This window comes from Canis lupus, chromosome 10, assembly GCF_003254725.2.
Source record: "Canis lupus dingo isolate Sandy chromosome 10, ASM325472v2, whole genome shotgun sequence".
Classification (NCBI taxonomy): domain Eukaryota; kingdom Metazoa; phylum Chordata; class Mammalia; order Carnivora; family Canidae; genus Canis; species Canis lupus.
In genome coordinates, this window is record NC_064252.1 from 45,139,855 (window position 1) to 45,160,385 (window position 20,531).

At 41.6% G+C, this 20,531-nt stretch overlaps 1 protein-coding gene across 9 annotated transcripts in view; it reads right to left on the reverse strand.

The window, feature by feature from the left end:
* Positions 1 to 20,531, reverse strand: part of VWA3B (von Willebrand factor A domain containing 3B) — a 256,331-nt gene that overhangs the window by 48,511 nt on the left and 187,289 nt on the right. For 3 of the 9 annotated variants that reach the window (XM_035696404.2, XM_025464606.3, XM_025464618.3), the window contains exons 24-28: positions 20,040 to 20,164; positions 18,663 to 18,800; positions 16,493 to 16,593; positions 5,718 to 5,897; positions 5,287 to 5,338 (exon numbers count right to left, since the gene is read on the reverse strand). In XM_035696404.2, coding sequence (XP_035552297.1) covers positions 5,287 to 5,338; positions 5,718 to 5,897; positions 16,493 to 16,593; positions 18,663 to 18,800; positions 20,040 to 20,164 — 596 coding nt within the window. Of the gene's footprint in view, positions 1 to 4,766; positions 4,836 to 5,286; positions 5,898 to 16,492; positions 16,594 to 18,662; positions 18,801 to 20,039; positions 20,165 to 20,531 lie in introns of those variants that run through there. The other 6 variants (XM_049115853.1, XM_049115852.1, XM_049115855.1 and 3 more) reach the window with 4 other exon arrangements.

Consider the following 20,531-nt stretch of genomic DNA (forward strand, 5'->3'; position numbering starts at 1 on the left):
CAAGAGTAGCTTCTTCTCTGCTTTCTCCTTAAGACACACACACACACACAGAGTTTCCTGAGTTCTCCCTTTTACATGTATAATTTAGTGATCAGCCAAGAATTAAAAGAGAGTTTATGCTCAGATTTTATGGCTCTCTCTTACTGTAGTTTCTTGCTGATGGGGTTATCTCCTCAAATTTTCACTTCTTTAGCCTTGAACTCATCTCTGGCACCAAGAGCCAGTCAGGCTGCATTCTTCTATTGTCTTGGTCCTGAAAGTTGGGGAATGTCCTTAGGCTACAGTGTCAGAAACATAATTCTTAACTTTTCCAGTTGTAGTTTTTGAAGAATAAACTCTTTACATTCTGTCTGCTTTTGAGCATTTTATTTTGCCCTTAAATATTTGTTGATTTTTAAAAAATATCTTATCCAGATCTTAAAATTATTTGTGAAATGATTTGCATTACCAGTTCATGTTGCCATATTTCCAGAAGTTCTCTAAATGTAATTTTAATCTGCATTTTTCTTATCATTAGTGAAGTTAAACATCTTTTCATATTTTTAGGTCTATTCTTTTATCTTTGTAAATAGTTCATAACTTTTGCCTAATTTTCTGCCAAGTTTTTGGTCATTTCTTTTACCTGAATTTTTAAAAGTTCTTTATATATTAAGACATTAGCCCTTTGTGTGATGTATCGTGCAAATACCTTCTCCCAATTTATCATTTGTCTTATTTTGTTTATGGTCCTTTTTGGTAATGCATTTTTTAAAATAAGTTTTTATGTAGCAGAGTTGAGCAATCTTTTATTGCATCTGGATTTTGAATCATAGTTAAAAAATCTTTCTCTATACCCATGTTATAGAGGAATTCACTCACATTTTCTTCTTTTACTTATAGGTTTTCATTTTTTTACATTTAGGACTTGGATCCATTTGGAGTTTATTCTTATATGTAGTATGAGACATGGATCTATTTTATTGTTTTCCAAGGGCCATTAGGCATCTCAGGTTCAGTTACCAAAAAGTTTCAGTGATTTGAGATGCTATCTTTATAATACACTAAATTTCCATATATATACTTGTCTGTTTTTGGATTTTATTCGATTCCATCAGTCTGTCTTTTCTTGTGCTAGCACAACATAAAGATGTTATAGTGTTTTATGTATTAGCACAAGCCTCTCTCCTCATGGCTTTTCTTCTTCAGTTTTTTCTAGTTTCTCTCACATGTTTATTTTCCATACAAAGTTTACTATCAACTTTTTAAACTCTATAAATTTTTGCTGTTATTTTTATTGGGATTGTGTTACTTTAATAAGTGAACTCCAGGAGAGTCAACATCTTCATGACTTTAAGCCATCCTATCTAAAACGAAGAGATGTCTACATCTATTTTTGTGTCTTTCAGTAGTGTTTTAAAGTTTTTCTCATGTTGTTTTTCCACATTTCTTGTTAATTTTAGGTATAGTTGATCCTCATTATTTGTGGATTCCATATTTGTGAATTTATATACTCACTAGAATTTATTTGTAATTCCAAAATCAATAGTCAGTACACTTTGTGGATATGCATATGCTCCGAGCTGTGAAAAATGAGTCACTCACCTGCCTCGTTTCAGCTCTCCTGCTCTAAAAAAGTGTCCTTTTAATAGTGTATTTTAATGCCACATTTTCTACATTGTTATGCTTACTGTTGGTGATCTTGCTGTTTAAAATGATTCCCAAGATGAGCACTGGGTGTTATAAGGTTGGCAAATTGAATTAAAAAGAAAAAAAAAAAGGTGGATGGATTTAAAAAATAATAATAAAATGGTCCCCAAGTGTAGTGTTGAAGTACTATCTAGTATTCCAAAGCGCAAGAAAAAAAATGAGTGTTATACAATCTTCTTTAAGGCATGAGTTATAGCACTGTTGGCTGTGAGTTCTATGCTTATAAATATTTATTAAATAAGGTGTCTTTAAACAGTCACACAAAAGAAGGTTATATATTGATCAATTAGTGAAAATGATATGATCAAAGGTTTGCAGGAACTTAATCCCATATTTCACTGGGGGCAATGATTCAGTATTTGCTAAATTCAGTGTTACAGATGACTTTACAATACAGAAGTACCATGAATAATGAGAATCAACTATATCTTGTTTTTTTGTTTGCAATTATAAGTGAGGTTTCCTTTATCAATATATTTTCTAGTTGATCATTATTTGGATATACAAAAGCTACTGATTTCTGTAGTTAAAGTTCTTTTCTGCCACCTAGCTGAGCTCTTACATTGTTTGAATTACTGTTATCACGGATTCTCGCTGGCTTTTCAGGTATGCTCTTTTATCATGTGCAAATATAATTTTACTTTTACTTTTTCAATTCTATTCCCCTAATTAATTTCTCTTGTCTAAATGTTTTGGTTACCACATCTTCCCCACCTTTTAGGGCAGTTATCTATATGGAACTGCTCTGAGTTGGTAACAGACTAGGTCATTGATCCAGAGACTCCTGGAGTTGAAAAGGAACTCAGAGGTAATGTCTGCTATTTGATGGATTTTTTTTTTTTATATCGCTCAAATGGTCATCCAGTTTCTTGAACATCTGTTCCATTTCTTCTGGTAAGAGTATATATCTCTTTCAGAGAGTTCCCCTGTACCCATTCCACATAGTACTTGTATGGTTGTCAATCGCTCCATCCTGGACCCACTCTTGGCTTATGACCCAGGCCGATTATATGTGGTGGCCAAAAAATCTAGACACATAACTATTATTTTTTGGCAGACTGAACCCCACGTATTACTTCTTCTGGCATACACTAAAAGCGTAGATTTATGCAGTGAAAATCAAGCACACAAATCACCTAAGGTAATGACTACAGATGTGTGTATGGGGATGGAAATGCATTAGTGCACCACTGCCATTACTCTATACAACCAACTATCCTTCAAAAGATATTTAAATAATAAAAAATAAAGTCTTATGTATACCAACATGGTAATTTTTTCTGGTCCTCTTCATAATCTGTGCCATTTCTGAGTTAGTTTCACTTCATTATGGTTCTTATTTCCTTGCTTCTTTGTATGCCTGGTAATTTTTTATTGAATGGCACACATTGTAAATTTTACTTTATTGGGTGTTTTTTTTTTTTTTAAATCCCTGTAAATATTCTTGAGCTTTGTTTTGAGACATAGGTTACTTGGAAACAGTTTGATTCCTTTAGGGCTTGCTCTTCAGCCTTATTGTACAGGACCAGAGAAGTGTTTAGCCTAAGGCCAACTTTGTTTCAGGACTGAGGCAAACCTCTTCTGAGTACTCTACTTGATGCCTCCTGATTAAAGATATCTATTATCTATCCTGACTGGAAGAAACAGGAGATATTCCCAGATCTGTGTGATCTATAGGGATTGTTTCCTCTAACTTTTTTTTAAAAGTTCTCCCTCCAGCCTTGAGTAGTTTCCTCACAGGCAGGTACTGACTAGTACAGAGATGAAAACTCAAGGGGGCTTATCGACATATATCCAGAATTGTTCTCTGTGTAGCTTTCTCCTCTCCAGCTCTCTATTCTGTAGACTCCAGTTGCTTTGGTCTTCTCAGAATCCTAGTTTCAGTTCCTCCATTCACAGAAGGTATCAGGCTCTGCCTAGGTTCCTGCTCCCTTTGCTGCAGCCTGGAAACTGACTCTAGGAAGTAAGCTGTGCAATCATGGGGCTTACCTCACTTGTTTCTCAGAGATCATTGTACTTTATTGCCTGTGTCCAATGTTTTGGAAACTGTGGCTACATATATTTTACCTAGTGTTTTAATTGTTTCAAGCAGGGGTTTGGGAATGAAATCAGGTTCCTGTTATTCCACACCAGCTAGAAGTAGAAATACATTGTTCTTATTGCAATTTTCCCCAGCCAGTGAACTGGACAGTATCAATAAAGTACAACACAGTATACATACCTTTAATATCACTGAGAGTATCATGCATTGTGTAATATAGTATCAACAAAATTTTCTTATGTATATTTGTCCTGTAGTTCTTCATTCTCTCTACATGCCTCTAAACCAGAAAACAGTGATTGGTCCAAAAATAAAATGGAGATATAGAGAGGTAGCATAGAGAAGGTAAGTACCTTCCAAATGTCTGATACAGTATTTCTTTGGAGCATGGCATATTGTCAGCACTCAACTGCTTGTTGAATAATTGAATGAATGCAGGCAGGCTTACATGAATGCATGCTTGCATGCATGCATATGACTTGATGAATGGTTTCTTCCCTACCTTACCAGTTCTCCACTGTACAGACCAAAACTAAGTAACTACTTCAGAGCCTTTCTGCCTATGAGAAATCTCTGGGTTCTGGGAGGGTAGCAAACCTCCCCACACACTGTCTCACATCTTATTCTGCTTTATTTCCTCACTCTTAAACTCCTTTCTTGCTACATTACTACCTTTATCCTGATGCTGAGCTGATGTCTCTTTTTCTTTCATATTTTTGGAGGTAGATTTCTCCTTTAATTTCTTTGCCATAATCCTGGTGACACCCAAGTTTTCAGGTATATAAACCCCACTTTTAATTAGGTTGCAAATTTGCTGATACTCTAAAATCTATCTTTTCTATTTGCTAAAAGCATCTAATATTTTTCTTATTAATAATCTGTACCCTATTATTATACAGCCCTGTGGCTATTATTGACTAGAAAAAGAGAATTTGGAAAAGCTATTTCATTTTTGAAATAAAGTGAAAAGAAGTGAACACTTTTATGTCATTGCTAAAATGTGTTCAAAGAAAACAGTAATAAGTAAACAATACAATAGTTTTGAAATGTTTCCAATGTAAGAGTTTTTATTCTGGTTCCACACTCAATTAGAGGTACCTACAACAGACTACAAACAAAAATAATTAGGAAGGACTTAATAAAAATTTCCAGAAATCAATAATTTTGTTTTGCAGATCTCACACAAGTTACTAGGTCTTCATTTCAGTCTTAAAATTAAATTATAAAATTCCTTAATTCAGATGAGATAATCAACTTAAAACAATTCTGCAGCTTCCAGGTTATAGCTGCAGTTTCTGGATAATAATTACATTAACTTGCCCCCAAAATCTTAAAATCCTATGCAATAATCTGTCAGATTAAACTTTTGGGTATGTAGAGTTTACCAAAAGATTGAGTGTAGTGTTGTGAGGACAGGGAAAATAATAGGATAAAGAATGGTTAGAAAAAAGCCAGAACCTGTAAATGTAAACAGACAGGAGATCCAGGTGGGGGATAACAGGTAAGTGTGCCTGTTTTACAAATAGGGTAGAAATGGGTAGAATGAAAGGCAGCCTTACCTCAGCAGAGGGGCTAGTTCCACAGTGTTGAGCGGCTGAGGTCTGGGCAGCCCTGGAGGAATGTTGGCTCTTAAACAAAGTTGCCACTAGACTGCTTTAAGGTTTCTCAGAAGTGGTCCTCAGCCCTTTGCTGCTGTGGGTGGCTCTAGGAGGGAAGGGCAGGGCTGCTTGAGGTGGAGGTATGGCAGCGATGGCGTGGCTGGCTGACTCCTAGACCCTGGGCCGAGGACCTTCTCTGGGGAGGTGGATGTCAGCACTATTTAAGGGTATTAGAGTTTTTGCCATACTGGGAACTAAACTGGCCTGGAAACTGGGGAGTAACCTCATGTATACTATTCTTGAGAGAGGTTTCAGGGTGTTCCAGTGATAGGTGATGTCGTGCCCCTCCCACCTTGGGGTTGGGGTGTTTCTTGGGGTAGGATTCTTGGGACCTGATGCCAGGAGAAGAGTCATCTGAGTCTGAGGACATCGTCTCCTGGAGAGGCAGCCTCTTGGCAGGTTTCTTTTTCTTCTTTCTAACATTCTCCTGTTTTAGCTCTCGTAAATCCCCAGTATCAATTTCTTTGAGTGGCCATATTAAGAAAGTAGAGTTCTTCGTGTTCACATCCTCCCTACAGAGAAAGAGAGAGACAGAACAGTGTAACCCTGGTCTTGTTGGCTGCTGTGTCTACAAAGATGTCCAAGCTAGCCCTGAGGTGTTTCTCAGCTCATTGTCCCTTGGCTTTCTTCCCATGGAATGAAGTCACAGAAGTCCTGTGGCCTCTGACAGTCTGGGCTGAGCTTTATTCCATGCAGGTCATTTCCACCAATCTTTGATATCTGAGCTTCTGTGGCACAGAGAACCTAATGTCATTTGAACTGTGTCCTGACCAAGTCAGTAAGTGAAGCAACAATTCCTGGCCAAGAAGTCCCTTAGCATGCCTCCGCAGAATTGACCTGTATTTACTACCCCTGGATGATAAGCTTGGGTACATCATAGTTCAGTTCATTCCTGACATAGTGACTGGAGCTTGCACAGTAGAGATGCTCTAGCTCTCTTAGTTTTCCCTAATTCCTGTATGGCATACTATCAGAAAAATGTCCCCTAAATTCAAAAGCAGTGTGATTTTTAATTTAATTGACATTTGATAGTACTATGAAGTTACAGAACTAGTCTTATCATTTAGAAAAATGTAGTGTACACGATCTACTAATTTTGACAGGGGAGCTAAGAATTCTCAATAGGGAAAGGACAGTCTTTTCAATAAATTGGGAAAACTAGAAATCCCCATGGTTCCTATCTTACAACACTCACAAAAATAAACGTGAAATGGACATAATCAAACTCCCAGAAGATAACACAGGGGAAAAACTCCTCTATACTGGTTTGGCAATGGTTTTTTAGATACAACACCAAAAGCACAAGCAACAAAAGCAAAAATGAACAAGACTACATCAAACTAAAAAGCTTCTGCACAGCAAAAGAATCAAACAACAAAACAAAGAAGCAACCTAAGGAATGACAGAAAATATTAGCAAACTATATACCAGGTAATGGGTTAATGTCCAAAATATATAAGGAACTCATACCACTTAATATCAAGAATAAATAAATTCTGCAGAATAAACTCTTATTTAGTCCTGGAAAAAACTAATAATCCAATTAAGTAATGGGCAGACAGCCTGAACAGACATTTTTTTCTAAAAAAGACATGAAAATATGTTCAATATCACTAATCACAAGGGAAATGCAAATCAAAACCACAAGGAGATATCACCTCACACCTGTTAGGATAGCTATTGTCAAAAAGACAAGAGCTGTTGGTGTGGAAAAAAGTGAGCCCTCCTACTCTGTAAATGGGAGTGTAAACTGGTAGTCACTATGGAAACAGTATGGAAGCTCCTCAAAAAATTAAAAATTAAAAATGGAACGACAATATGATCCATGAATCCCACTTCTGTTATCAAGAAAACAAAACAAAATAAAAAAATAACAGAGGTTGGCAAGGACATAGAGAAACTGGAACCTGGTACACTGTTGGTGGAAATATAAAATGGTAAAGCTCCTGTGTGGCAATTTCTTAAAATATTAAAAATAGAAATACCATATGATCCCTCAACTCCACTTCTGTGAATATATCCACAAGAAGGAAAGTAGGGACGCAAACAGATATGTACATTCACGTTCACTGCAGCATTTCTCACAACAGCCAAAAGGTGGAAGCAACCCAACTGTCCACCAACAGATGAATGGATAAACAAACTGTGATATATACACACAAAAAGATATTATTCAGCCTTAAAAAGGGAGGAAATTCTGACACAGGCTATATAACATGGATGAACCTTGAAGACATTATGCTAAGTAAAATCAGTCAGTCACAAAGGACAGATACTGAGTGATTCCACTTACATAATACACAAAGACTAGTCACAATCAGAGAGACAGAAAGTAAAATGGTGGTTGCCAAGGGTTAGGTGTGGAGAGGGAATGGGGAGGGCTTAGTGTTCAATGGGTACAGAGTTTCAGTTTGGGATGATGATGAAATTTTGGGAGTGGCTGATGTGATGGTTGCAGAACAATGTGAATGTACTTAATGCCACTGAACTGTATGCTTAAAAATGGTTAAAATGATAAATTTTATAATATGTGTATTTTACAACAATAAAAAAAAAATAGTCCAAGCAACAGCAGTAACATTGGAGAAAGTGTCCCAGGAGGCCAGAAACAAAATTATCTTGAAATAGGAGGCCAGCACCTATGTGGATGTGTAAGTTCTGTGAGACTATGTTCTCAGAGACTCATCTTGAAATCACAAGACAAGGTTGTAACGCCACCCCTGCTCTGTAACATAAAAAATCTTGTGGCTCAGTTGGTTAAGTGTTCTACTCTTGACTTCGGTTCAGGTGATGATCTCAGGGTCATGAAATCAAGCCTTGAGTTGGGCCCTGCACTCAGTGGGGCGTCTGTTTGAGATTGTCTCTTCCCCCTCTCCTGCTGCCCCTCCCTTTGCTTGTACCCTTTCTCTCTCAAATAAATAAATCTTTAAAAAATAAAATAAAAACCTACCTACCACATTACCATCAACCATCCCTCACATTGTTGTCTCTCTCCTGAGCAGACTAAGTTAATATGTTCTATTTCCTTTTTCAGAGATGTCTTCTATTTCCCATGTATCAGGTCTGGTCATAGTCCAGTCTACCACCTATAACTCTCAGAAAGAAGAGCAACAGGAAGGAGGAATGGGAAGTACAGAGAAAGGCACCCAAAGATTAAGATAGAAGAGAGGCTGACCTGCCTACCTGAAGAATACCAGGAAGATGACTATGGAAAGAACCCAGGAAATCACACACTACCAGGATAATTACAATCTAAGTAGGCAATAATGAAATAAGAAGTGTTGACGTCATGCCAAAATGCAAGTAATATATTATTAAGTGTGGAAAAAAGTCACAAACAATGTATGTTACATTTTCCTGTGGTTATTAAAATTGTGAACACATAAAGATGACTAGAAAGAAATCTTTCCATCAAACTGTTAATAGTTGCCTTAGGGAAAAGAATTCTAGTAGTATTGTCAACTCCACAATTATTTTTTATTTTTAATAATATTTTATTTATTTAAGATTGAGAGAGAGAGAGCGAGACAGCGTGAGAATGCACCTGTGTGTGTGGGGTAGGGGCAGAGGGAGAGGGAGAAGCAGACTTCCTGCTGATCAGGGAGCCCAATGCAGCGGGCTTGACCCCAGGACACTGGGATCATGATCGGAGCTGAAGGTAGATGCTCAACTGACTGAGCCACCCAGATACTCCACTTACTGCACATTAAAAAAAAAATTTAACTGTTATACATAAGGGGAAAAATTTTGATTTTGAGGAAAAACAACATAGCAGAGAAAATACACTCTAGAAGGACTATGTCAAAATATAAATGGTGATTACTTTTGAAATATGGAACTATAGCTGGTTTTCATATTCTTTTTGCTTTTAATTTCTAAATTATATTAACTATGCATACTTTTGGAATAAGAATAAAAATTGGCAAATTGTCATGATCAGAATAAAAAGCAGACCAGGATTTTAACCAAGAAAAAGCCTTTACATTAAGTAAGCAGATGCTGCTCAGCTACCCCATTTACTCTCCAGAATCTACTGTCGACCAAGTTCAAGATATTCCACAAGGAAATGTCCCCTTGTAGAAGGGGGGGGGCAGGGTAGATGTGAATCTGATGTGAATTCTTATCCACCTGCCCCCCAAAACCATGTACCCTCACACTACTCCATCCAAACTCCTCTGAGGAAAGGGGAAGGTGGCCATGCTCCTGACTCTGGCCAGTGGATATTATCCATCAGCATACTTGGAAAGCATAAATGGCTTTCTTTTGTTTTATGCCAAAACCAAGAAAAATTCAGTGTCCTATTAATTATTTTAGGCTATAGGTTTGTTTAAGTATGATAAACAGGTCAAAATTACATGTGCATTGTGTCAGAGGGTGGGGGTAAGATGAGAGAAGCCAGGCACTGTGTCTTCACTGGTTCTTCAGAAGCAGCTGACCCCACTTTGGGTAAGAAAGCACTGAGCACCTACTCCACACTCTCCTTGGGTCAAAATCCACCTCATTTGCTTGATTAGTGTCAGCTCATCTTGTCCTATTCTCACTGGTTCTCTGAGGCCTCATTTCTTTTCTGCCCTATGTGTTTATCAGAAAGCTGGTCTCCAAAGAGGAGGACCTACAAGGTAGATGCCAAGTAGATGTCTGATAAAGACCACAAGGCCCCTGAATTTTAACAATGGAAGGAGGAGAAAATGGAGAGAATATTATGAAAGTCCAAATTGTTACCACTGGCCCTCAGGGTGAACAAATCTCTATGACTCTCAACATTCTCTTGTTCCCGTATTAGAGCACCACAGCACACTTGCCACAAACAGGCAATGACATTTGTCTCTCCAGATAATATGGCACATTCACAAACAGGGTTTGCTGCTGAACTGCTGATTTTTCAGGGCTTTGTTCCAGCATAGGAAATGGGGCTCCTAATCTGACCAGAAGGAACGAGGGGGCTAATAACATACTGAGGCTTAATGATTTCAGATGCACAGCTCCTTCTAAGGGAAACACAGTCAGCAGTGACAGGGCAAGATTATGGGAAGTGATTCATCTCATGTAATGTCAGAGCCAGCACTGAATCTTGAGGTTTCAATCAACCACTTAATATCACTGCTGTCAGGAAGATGGTGTGACGGTCCCACACTACACAGAGAAAGGGAGGAATGTTAACCAACATGGAATTATAATTTCTTTGGGGACATATTCCTAAATCCAAATGGCTTGATGGAAAATGATTCAAAAGGCTAATATTCAGGAATTGGGAGCTGACCACAGACTCGGATAAAACACCTCTGAACCCTAGGAGAGTGGTCTCCCCTCCCACAGACTCATACACAGCCATGTCCCCAAGGTCACACAATTATAATCACACAGCAAGAAGAGAACATTCCTTGCCTTCAGGATCTCAGTACCCAGCAATTTCTTTCAGATACCCATTGATTTTTTTTTTTTTTTTTTTGGAGCAGAGAAAATGATTAGTTCTCTCTGGCTTTCCTGATCACATTTAGAATGTTGCTAATTTTTTCAAGAAATCCAACTCCCTCAAAGTGAATCTTTTTAAGGAGGAGACTCAGAAGTTTGCCCCAAGGCTTCCTCTGTCAATAATGTAGGAGGGATCCTAGCTATCGCTGGAAGGGATATCCAGCCAGTTACCTGGCACCAAGTACAGGGATTTAGCTCAGGCCTGCCAGAGGCACCTTGACTGGATGAGCTCATAGTCCCCAGCCTGTCCTCCACCAACCTCTCTGTGAATGGTTGAATAATGCCTGGTAAGGGCATTCCCCTTTACTGGAGAAAACCAGAAGCCAGAGCATCCAACCCACCAGGCATGCTTCCCCAGCAACAGCGCCAGTGGAGGCCACAGCCTTCTGATAGGAATAGGATCCCCGGGGAGGAATCAGGGAACAATTCTGCTGGGAGTTCTTTGTGTGGCAAGAGGGAGGATGCCAAGTGGGGGGAAATTCCTCCTGGTCTGCTTGCATCTTGGAATTAGGAGAAATTATATGTGTATCCTCTAAACAGAAAGTTATAGCTAGGTTAGGGAATGTTTTCACTCAGAACAGACATCTCTATGCCATGAAGTATAGAAAAAAGCTCAGGGACATCACTAAAAGCAGGTAAGGCAAGAAAAATCACATCCCTCCATCAGGCACACTCTCAGAAGGCAGGTACACCTCCCTCAGCTGTGCTGCCAGAAAATGCACTCATCGTGTGGCAGAGGAAAGAGAAGATCAAGCCAGTAATACCCTCAGTTGATTTCACATTGTAAATATGGTGATACTACAATTCTCTTCTTTAAGAACTAGTTATTTGGAATTTAGTATGGGTACCATATTGGATGATGGAGGACAAAAGTCCTCAAGAATCATTTAAGTGTCAAATTTTAAGCTGAAAATAAAAGTAGGCATTGATTTTGACCATATTCACTCAGTTTTGAACTTGTTACCCACCAGATACTTCCCTTCCTGTCCCTCACTGTGTGTGGCCCTCAGTTAGGAACCAAAAAAGGGGCCTGCAGGAAATACTCTGTCACCCACAGCTGAAGGCCTCAAGAAAGAAGAAAAAGCAGGGATGCAGAAGATGGGAGAGCTGAATGTCTGGCATCCTGGTGCATGCCTGGGGCCATGTGCCCCTGTCTGACCAACCCCAAAAGGATGGTTATAGGGGATTCAATATTTTAAAGTTAAATGTGGTCAAAAGCTGTTCTGTTGGAGTTGCAAGCTACTGCACAGTTCTTTTAGCAGCCCCTGAAGAAGGTACCAGTATTTTTTTTTTTTTTTAGTAGTCTCATTTGCTATAATGATATAAAGGCTTACTAAAGAAAAACCAAAGGGGGATGGTACCTTTATAAAGCACATACATAGGAAGGGCTCCTGATGAGAAAGGACCTACCGGAAGGAAATGCCAGTGGAGATACAAAATAAGACCTACATTGTCAGTCTGTGTGCTCACACTTGCCAGCCCTGATTACGGAAACAGAGACAGATTAAACTCTGAATTTAGCAGGTTGGACATGACTTCTACTTAAGAGAATTAAATGCAGTCTCTTGCTAGCACAGAGGCAGCTAGAGCAAAACAACAGTGGAAGTTACCATGGGGAGACTAGAGAGTCAGTCTACTTCTGCTGGGGAAAGCCCTAGAAACTAGGGTAGATAATTAGCATCTAAGAGCTTTAAATAAGGCCTGGGGAAGGCCTAATACAGAAAAACAATTAAAGGCTTTTCAAAGCAGAGAAAGAATTGAATTTTAATTTGAAAATAGGATGGATAATGTTGAATTTAGTGAAAATAGTCAATACCTAGACACATCTATTTATATTCCTTTCAAATGTATTATAATTTGGACATCATTTTGTTTGAGTAGGATTTTGAGATTCACAAAAAACGTGCTATAATTTTAAACAAACATTATACTCATCTAGAAGAGAATGAAGAATTGTGGATTTTCAATAAAAATACTGAAAGATCTTCTATGAAACCATGCACCTCTCAAGGAACAATGCTGGGCATCTACTAGTATTTGTTCACTGGTTCATTCTTCACATAGTCTTTGGGCACATCCTACGAGCTGGACCTTGGCAACTATGATTTAGATGGGGACAGAATCTGGCACCTGCTTTCAAGGACACGTGCCTAACAGGAGTGAGAAACTGAGAAAGTACATGGCCCAACAAAAGGGAAAATTTCTGTAATGAAAACCTCTCTAGGATGCAGTGGGATCACTTTATTGCATAGGATGGCTGAGTCTTGGAACATGACATAGAGATGGTGATGCTTGAGTTCAATGTTAGAGTTCCCTGATGGCCAAGGGCAAAGAATAACATTCCAGGGAGGGAATGCTTAGCTTATACATAGCACAGAGCCCTGAAAAAGCATGGCATGGGGAAAAAGCTACAAGTAGTTTAGTATAGTTATACTCCTAGCCAACAGCCAAGGTTCCTTGGGGAGGGAAGAGAAGGCAAGAGAGGGGAGACATCAGCCTATGAGACTGCCCATACATAGTGTGGCTGTGAAAGGAGGGAGGATGCTAGATCACAGTGCAGAGGGCTTGTGGGAGGTTGCTTAGGGGATGACTAGAGAGAAGTGAGGCTAGGGCGGCAGGCCTGGGTCAGACCCACAAGAGGCTAAGCTAGAACAAGAAAGGGCATGGGAGGGAGACTCTGAAGGATTTTTTCAGTAGAGGTGGAGCAGGAACAGATTTGCATGCGAGGAAGATTCCTCTGCTCAGCCCTTCTGGAAGACGGCTGGGACTGTCCTGTGGCAGGAGGAGGCCAAAGGCAAGGGCCTCAGGAAATGAGAGGCCTGACCCAAGGCAGTACAGGTCCAGCAGAGCTGAGAAATATTTGCAAGTTAGGATCAATATAACTTGGAGACCAGCGAGGTGTGGTCGGTGAAGGGCAAGACGAAGCCAAAAATGACTACCAGATTTCTGCTTGGAAAACTGTGACTGGCAGGTGGAAAAGAGAAATGAGTCAAGGAAGGCAGAGATGGGAGTGGGTCTGTGGGGAGCTATAATTTAAGACTAGATATGTTGAATTTGAGATTCTACACTCAGGTGGACGGCTAGAAATAACAGGATTCCTGCCATAGGCTGAGCTTTACCCCAGGCATGCAATGACCATCTCTAATCCTCAACCCCATCCGAATCTCACTGTGAGCAAACAAGCTCCAAGATGATAAGCAACCCGCCAAGGGCACAAACTAAATGAGGCTGGGGCTGGGATAGGAATTCAGGTCTTAGCTTCTAAGGCCCTTTCCACTGTAGTTAGCAGCCAGGTCTGCACATTACAGCCAGTGGAGAGCTTTTAGAAAAGTTCGTTCCAGGCCTCACTCTCAGAGGCTACGATTCTGATGCCAGAGCACAGGGGTGGTCTGGGGTGGAGAGGGAGATATGAGGTCCTTAGTGTAAATGGAATCATGGGAGCAAGGGATATGGTTGAAATAGAGCAGGGAGGAAATGTAGAGGGGGGAGGAGCCATGACAGGTCTCAAGGGAAGGAAGGGAAGTTGACAGAGTCAAATAGATCATAGACTGAAACAGCATGCATAGTCAATGTGAGCGTGGGAGAGGTTCTGAGTGTTTCCTGTGGACACAGCTTCACGAAGGGATAAAGGAGGAAGCCAACACCCAAGGCTCCTTCCCTTGGGGAGGGAAGAGAAGGCAAAAGAGGGGAGACATCAGCCCATGAGACTGTGCATACATAGCAGCGTAGCTGTGAAGGGAGGGAGGAGCCAGATCACAGTGCAGAACCAAGGGAGTTCTACGGATTTAGGACTGGGGGTGTGCGTGCATGCACTTGTGCATGTATGTAAACAGGGGAGGCAGACTCGGGTTTTTGCTGAGGGGAAGGAATCAGGAGAGGAGCTGAGGAGATAGGAAAGAATCCAGGGTAACTGATGGAGCAAGAGCCGGACCATGGGGACAGGCTCTGGAGCCTGGTGGGCAGGTCAGCCTTGGATAAAAGAGGGCACTTTGACATCAGGGGGAAAGGCAGAGGATTCTACAAGCTCAGACGCAGGGGGTTAGGGGGTAGGGAAGAAGTGGAAGAGAGAATGTCTGATGGTTTCTGTTTATGAAGTGCTTGCACTTCAGGCGAATGAAGGTTGGCACCCAAGACAATCCAGAAACTCCAAGTGAAGCTGGAGGGTGTTTCCAGGATCCCTTTCCCTAACCCTTGCCCCAAATCCACCTTCACCTCCAAGTCATGGCTATGACTCCAGCTGTGATGCTGCCCCTCATTGATTGGCCCAATAGACTTGGGTTTTTGCCTGCTTTCTGGACCTCAGCTTCTTTTATTGACTTTGTTTTAATCTAGTTTTTTTTTAAAGATTTTATTTATTTATTCATGAGACACCCAGAGAGAGATTGGCAGAGACACAGGCAGAGGGAGAAGCAGGCTCCATGCAGGGAGCCTGATGTGGGACTTGATCCCAGGTCTCTAGGATCACACCCTGGGCTGGAGGCGGCGCTAAACCACTAAACCCGGGCTGCCCTAATCTACTTTTCCAGCTTTTAGTAATCCTACTTCCTCAGATGAAAATGTATTCACCCCACTGTAGCCCCTGAAAACCGCCACCCACCCATGCTCACCTGGGCACAGGCAAGCCCGGCCAGCATCTCATTCTCACTCCCTGGCAAGAGGAGAAGCAGACAGTTGATTGGTCCCAACTGCAATTTAATCTAACTTTTGCTTTACGGTGAGACTTCATTAGAAGGCCTTGAACCCGGGGCGCACTTGGGTGGCTCAGTGGTTGAACATCTACCTTTGACTCAGGGTGTGATCCTGGGTCCTGGGATCGAGTCCTGCATGGGCTCACCATGGGGAGCTTGGTTCTCCCTCTGCCTATGTTTCTGCCTCTCTGTGTGTCTCGAATGAATGAATGAATGAATGGAATTAAAAAAAAAAGAAAAGAAAAGAAAAGAAAAGAAAAGGAGGCCTTCAACCTGGGGACCTGGGTGGCTCAGTCAGTTAAGCATCTGCCTTTGGCCCAGATCCCATTGAGCCCCACGATCGGCTCCCTGCTCAAAAGAGAGCCTGCTTCTCCCTCTTCCTCTGCCTATCACTCCCCCTGCTTGTCCACCCTGTCAAATAAATAAAACCTTAAAAAAAGGCCTTGAATCCTTACAAATAAAAGGGGAGTAATCCCTTTAAATTCATGACAGGATTGAATGCTTTCCGAAGAGTCAGTAAAATAACGTTGCATTTGAGATTAGAACCAGATGGAAAAATAACCAGCAGGTAAGAGGTGTGATGTTGAAAGAATAATAATGATAGTACTACGTTTTAAGGGGCGCCTGGGTAGCTCAGTCCTGTATGTCTCTGCCTTCAGCAGCTCAGGATCCCAGGGTCCTGGGATTGAGCCCACATCAGGCTCCCTGCTTAAGAGGGGAGAGCCTGCTTCTCCCTCTCCCTCTGCTGCTCCCCCCTTTGGGCTGTGCATTCTCTCTCTCTCTCTCTGTCAAATAAATAAATAAAACCTTAAAAAAATAGAGAACTACATTTTAAGCAGGAGGTCCTCTACCTCTGTTTTTCTCCCCAAGTATTTAGGGATCATGAATCCCAACTCTGAAACAGATTAAAGGTGCAAAGATATAAATAAAGTTCAGGGTCTACTCACACTTTTGGATCCTCCTGAATCAGGGGTGATTTTATGTGAGAGCAAGAGAGAGCATACTTGTTCTGGCTGATCTTAATAAGTGCACTCCGAGGGCAAAATTCCTGTAATGATACCAAAAGGGTTCACGTGACTTAAATCAGAATGTCCACAAGTTACGTGGAAGTTTAATATAGCTTGATCTGTTATAATAGCTGCTAGCCATTATCCTATTCAGGGTGACACTTACAAGAGCAGTCAAATGGCAGAGCCTGGTTTGGTAATTACATGCAGAATAAAAGTCATCAGTGACTCCTCCCGGTCATTTCTCCACATCCTGGATCAGGTGCCAAGGCCATTCAGTAAAGTTGCACTCGCTTGCCCAAGCACGTGCACGCACACACCCACACATCCCTCCACAGAAGCACCTTCCTATCTACCTTCAGGTCAGCCTTGCCCACCTCATTCCTAGACTCAGAAACTAGAACCACCACCCCTTGCCGAATGTGCCACTTCAGCCCCATACATCTCTACAGAACTATCTCCAGTGTCTCATCCTTCACCATGACACTGTTGTTCTAGTCTCCAAGGCCTCGCTGCCTTATGGGTAAATTCCAAGGTCCCCCCTGGGCTTTGAGGCTCATTCTCAGGGACCCTAGGACAACTGCTTTATCTCTTCACACCCTGGGGCATGCCGAGGGACATCTCTCTAAATGTCCCTTGATGTGCTTTCTCCTCCCTTGCCTAGGACATATCCCCAGAGTGGTGCCTCATGTCAGAAAAGCTTCTGATTCACTGCCTCTCTCTCTTCCTTGCCTGCTGCTACTCAAGCTTCTAGACTGCTGCCTTCTAGACCGCTTTCTTTACTGTCATTCAGAAAGCTCCAGGAAAGTCTATTTTATCTTTAAAAAAATTGTTTTTCTGGGTTGATGAGAAGGTGTCCCTTTCTCCTTCTTGTTCTGTCAGATTGGAAACTGCTTTTGGGACCACTGGCTGTAATGGTCTTCACTCTTTTTGCCCTTAATTCTAAAATTCATTTACCACGACCTCTCTTCTGATGGATATATTTCATGCTATAGCCAAGAACTCACTGGATATTTTAATTATGTATAGTAGGCAGTTGGGCACAGAGATTCAGAGTACAGGCCATGGAGCCAGACTGCCTGGGTTCATATGTCCATTGTCCTGCTTACCCTATGTGTGACTTAACCTTTGCTTCCATTTCTTTATCTTAAAATGGGAATAAAGTACCTGCTCACAGTGTTTTGAGCATTCAATTGTTCATTACCTATAAAGTACCCGATTGGTACCTGTGGCACATAGTAAGTGCTTAATAAAGTTAGCCACTGGTATTTTGCTTCTTACTTTTGTCTTGCTAGTCTATTTTCCAGACATATCAAATGGTCCACCAAGACTTATTTCTATTAAAAATGTCATTCATTTAAGTAATTTAAAAAGCAATTTTGAGAATCTTCTCTTCATCAGGGGCTGTGCTGTGGCTACAAAGATGAAGAGGTCACAGTCCCTGCCTTTAAGGAACTGGGAGGTTAGCGAGGAAACTGGTGTGGGGAGGGGAAAGCACAGTGTGCAGGGGAACCCCAGGGCCTCAGGAGGAAGTTATAGTTGAGCAGTATCTTTCCAGTGACAGAAGGTTCTGTGGAAAGGAGATGGGAGGGTGGTCCAGGAAGAGGGAAAGACTAGGGCCTTGGAGAAGCCCATTGCATTCAGGAGGCAGTGAGCCTTCCATGGGGCTGTGGGGCCCTGCTGGGGTCAGGCTGGGCTTTTCCTCAAGCTTGATGAGAAGGATGAGTGTGTGGGGAGTGGTGGGGTACATCAGGCAGACACATGACATCGTCAGTTCTATAAACTGATATGGAGGCTTTCTAAAGCATTTAGGGAAATTCACAAGGAACACAGGGAGGGGAACAGAAGGCCAGAGCGGGTTGAGTAGCAGCAGGCAAGGAAGAGAGAGAGAAAGGTACTAGAAGAACCTGGGGAGGACAGTAGAGAACGAGAGTGAGCCTCCCTAGTTGTAGTGTAGCAAGGTATTGCCCAGAAAGAGGGTGGGAGGGTGGCAAGGAGGGTGCCCAGAAGTAGCAAGGTATTGCCCAGAAGGAGGGTGGCAAGGAGGGTGGTTAAAGAAGCCACTTTCTGCCTAGTGAGAAAGCCCTTTCCTCCATGAAAGTCTACTTACTCTCCGGTTGTTACACTTCAAAACTGTGTAGAATTTATCTTCAGCCATATCCTGATTTGGAAGTGCTATGACAATGGCAGGGACATAGAAATCAAATCCGTTGGGTATCACAATTTTGGCAAAGACATAATCTCCAACCTGTAGATAAGAACATATGTCCTAGCAAATATTTTGCTTATAGATCTTATAGGCAATGTTAATATATGCTTGATTTAAAATGCCCCAAGATAATTAGCAAGTACCAATGTTACCATTCAAATATATATTTTATCTCAGCTAAGAAAGAGTCAACCATTTCAAATTTCTCCAGGCTCACCCGGCCACAGCTGGAATTTTGTGAGCACCAGTTTTAGCAGGACTTCTTCACCTGACAAGGATCCCAGAGTGGGGTGGGGACAGCTAGCAAAATGGCAAGGGGTCTGGAAACCATATCCCACAAAGACTGGTTGAAGGAATCTATTTCATATAAAGACCAGGGAGAGATATGAACAGCATCCTCATGTATCTGAAGGGCTGTCACCCAGACAATGGAATGGAGCAGGTTTGCTCCATGTTGTTACAAAGCACACACCTGGAATCCACAGGCAAAAGTTACAAAGAGACAGCCTCTAGCAGAAAGAAAATATTATGAAGGGGCATACAGAGGCTGGTGGACACTTGTGAAATGGATAGGACCAACTGTCAGGGGGCAAGTACACTGATGGATGCTCTGGGTCTGGCCACAGGAAGTGGCAACAGACAACCAATGTGGAATCCTGAGTGCTCATTGGGTACTTTTCCTCCTGGCTCTTGCTGTCAAGAAACAGCAGTGGTGGAGCTCTGGGGGGCCTTCTGTCTCCTCTCTAGCCTGGGTGCTGGGATGAAGATGCAGCGCTGCTTTTATGACTTTATATGCAGATGAGAACACATTAGCCTGGCTCACCTGTGGAAAGCATGTTCAGGTGTAACCATGTTATGGTATCAAGGTATGGCAATGTCTATGATGTCAAGGGAAGCTCTACTTCTGCCCTCATTATTTAAATTGCTTTTAATATATTCTTTTACAGTTAAAGTTTCAAGGGTGCTAGCAGTTACAGCAGCTCTCTTCCCCAATCATCTACTGTCTGTAAAATGACAAGGACCACAGGTCCTAATGCAAGCAAGTCTATGCAGTCATGAGGTTACTTAACAGGGTATTAAGAGATCAAGGTGAAGCAAAATAGTTGCCAGGCAAGGGGCCATAACAGGGGTCACTGCTTTTTCCTGCCCAAACATAAGCTCCCTGAAGGAGCCTAACCAGATGTTCAGCAAAGGCCTGACAGTGGCCTCGCCATTCTGTTATCCATAACTGTGGGGATGGTGGGAAGGGCACCCAGAAAAGATCACTGTAGCAGGTACCTGGAGCAGTGGGCAGGGCATGGCACCCCCCACAGGCGTGATGAACGAGGTCGGCACAACCTTGGTGTCTCCATACCTGAAACCCACCAGTGCATGGGTGGGGCTCACACACTTCTTCACAACCCCTGAAAGGAATCAAATTTAAAATAAAAAATAAAGACAAATAATGCCCATTCCCTTAGGCTTGCACCATCCTGTTGGTTGCCTGTTTAAATCAGTATGCCCCTTTGATCTCTCCATGAGATCTGTACGATGCATACTGGGTTGACCAACTCAGTGGTGAAGTGCACAGCTCTGGTCTGGAGCACCTGCTGAGCTGAGAAGCCTAAAGAAGATGCAGTAGCTTGTTTGTCCAGCATCACCAGCAGCAATCCTAAAAACATCATTCCTAGAAACAAATATCCTCTCCCTGGGTGCTTCTCACCATCTGATTTCCTTATTTACTTATTTTACCCATATTTCCTTCTATACTCCTTACATATAGAAAATAAG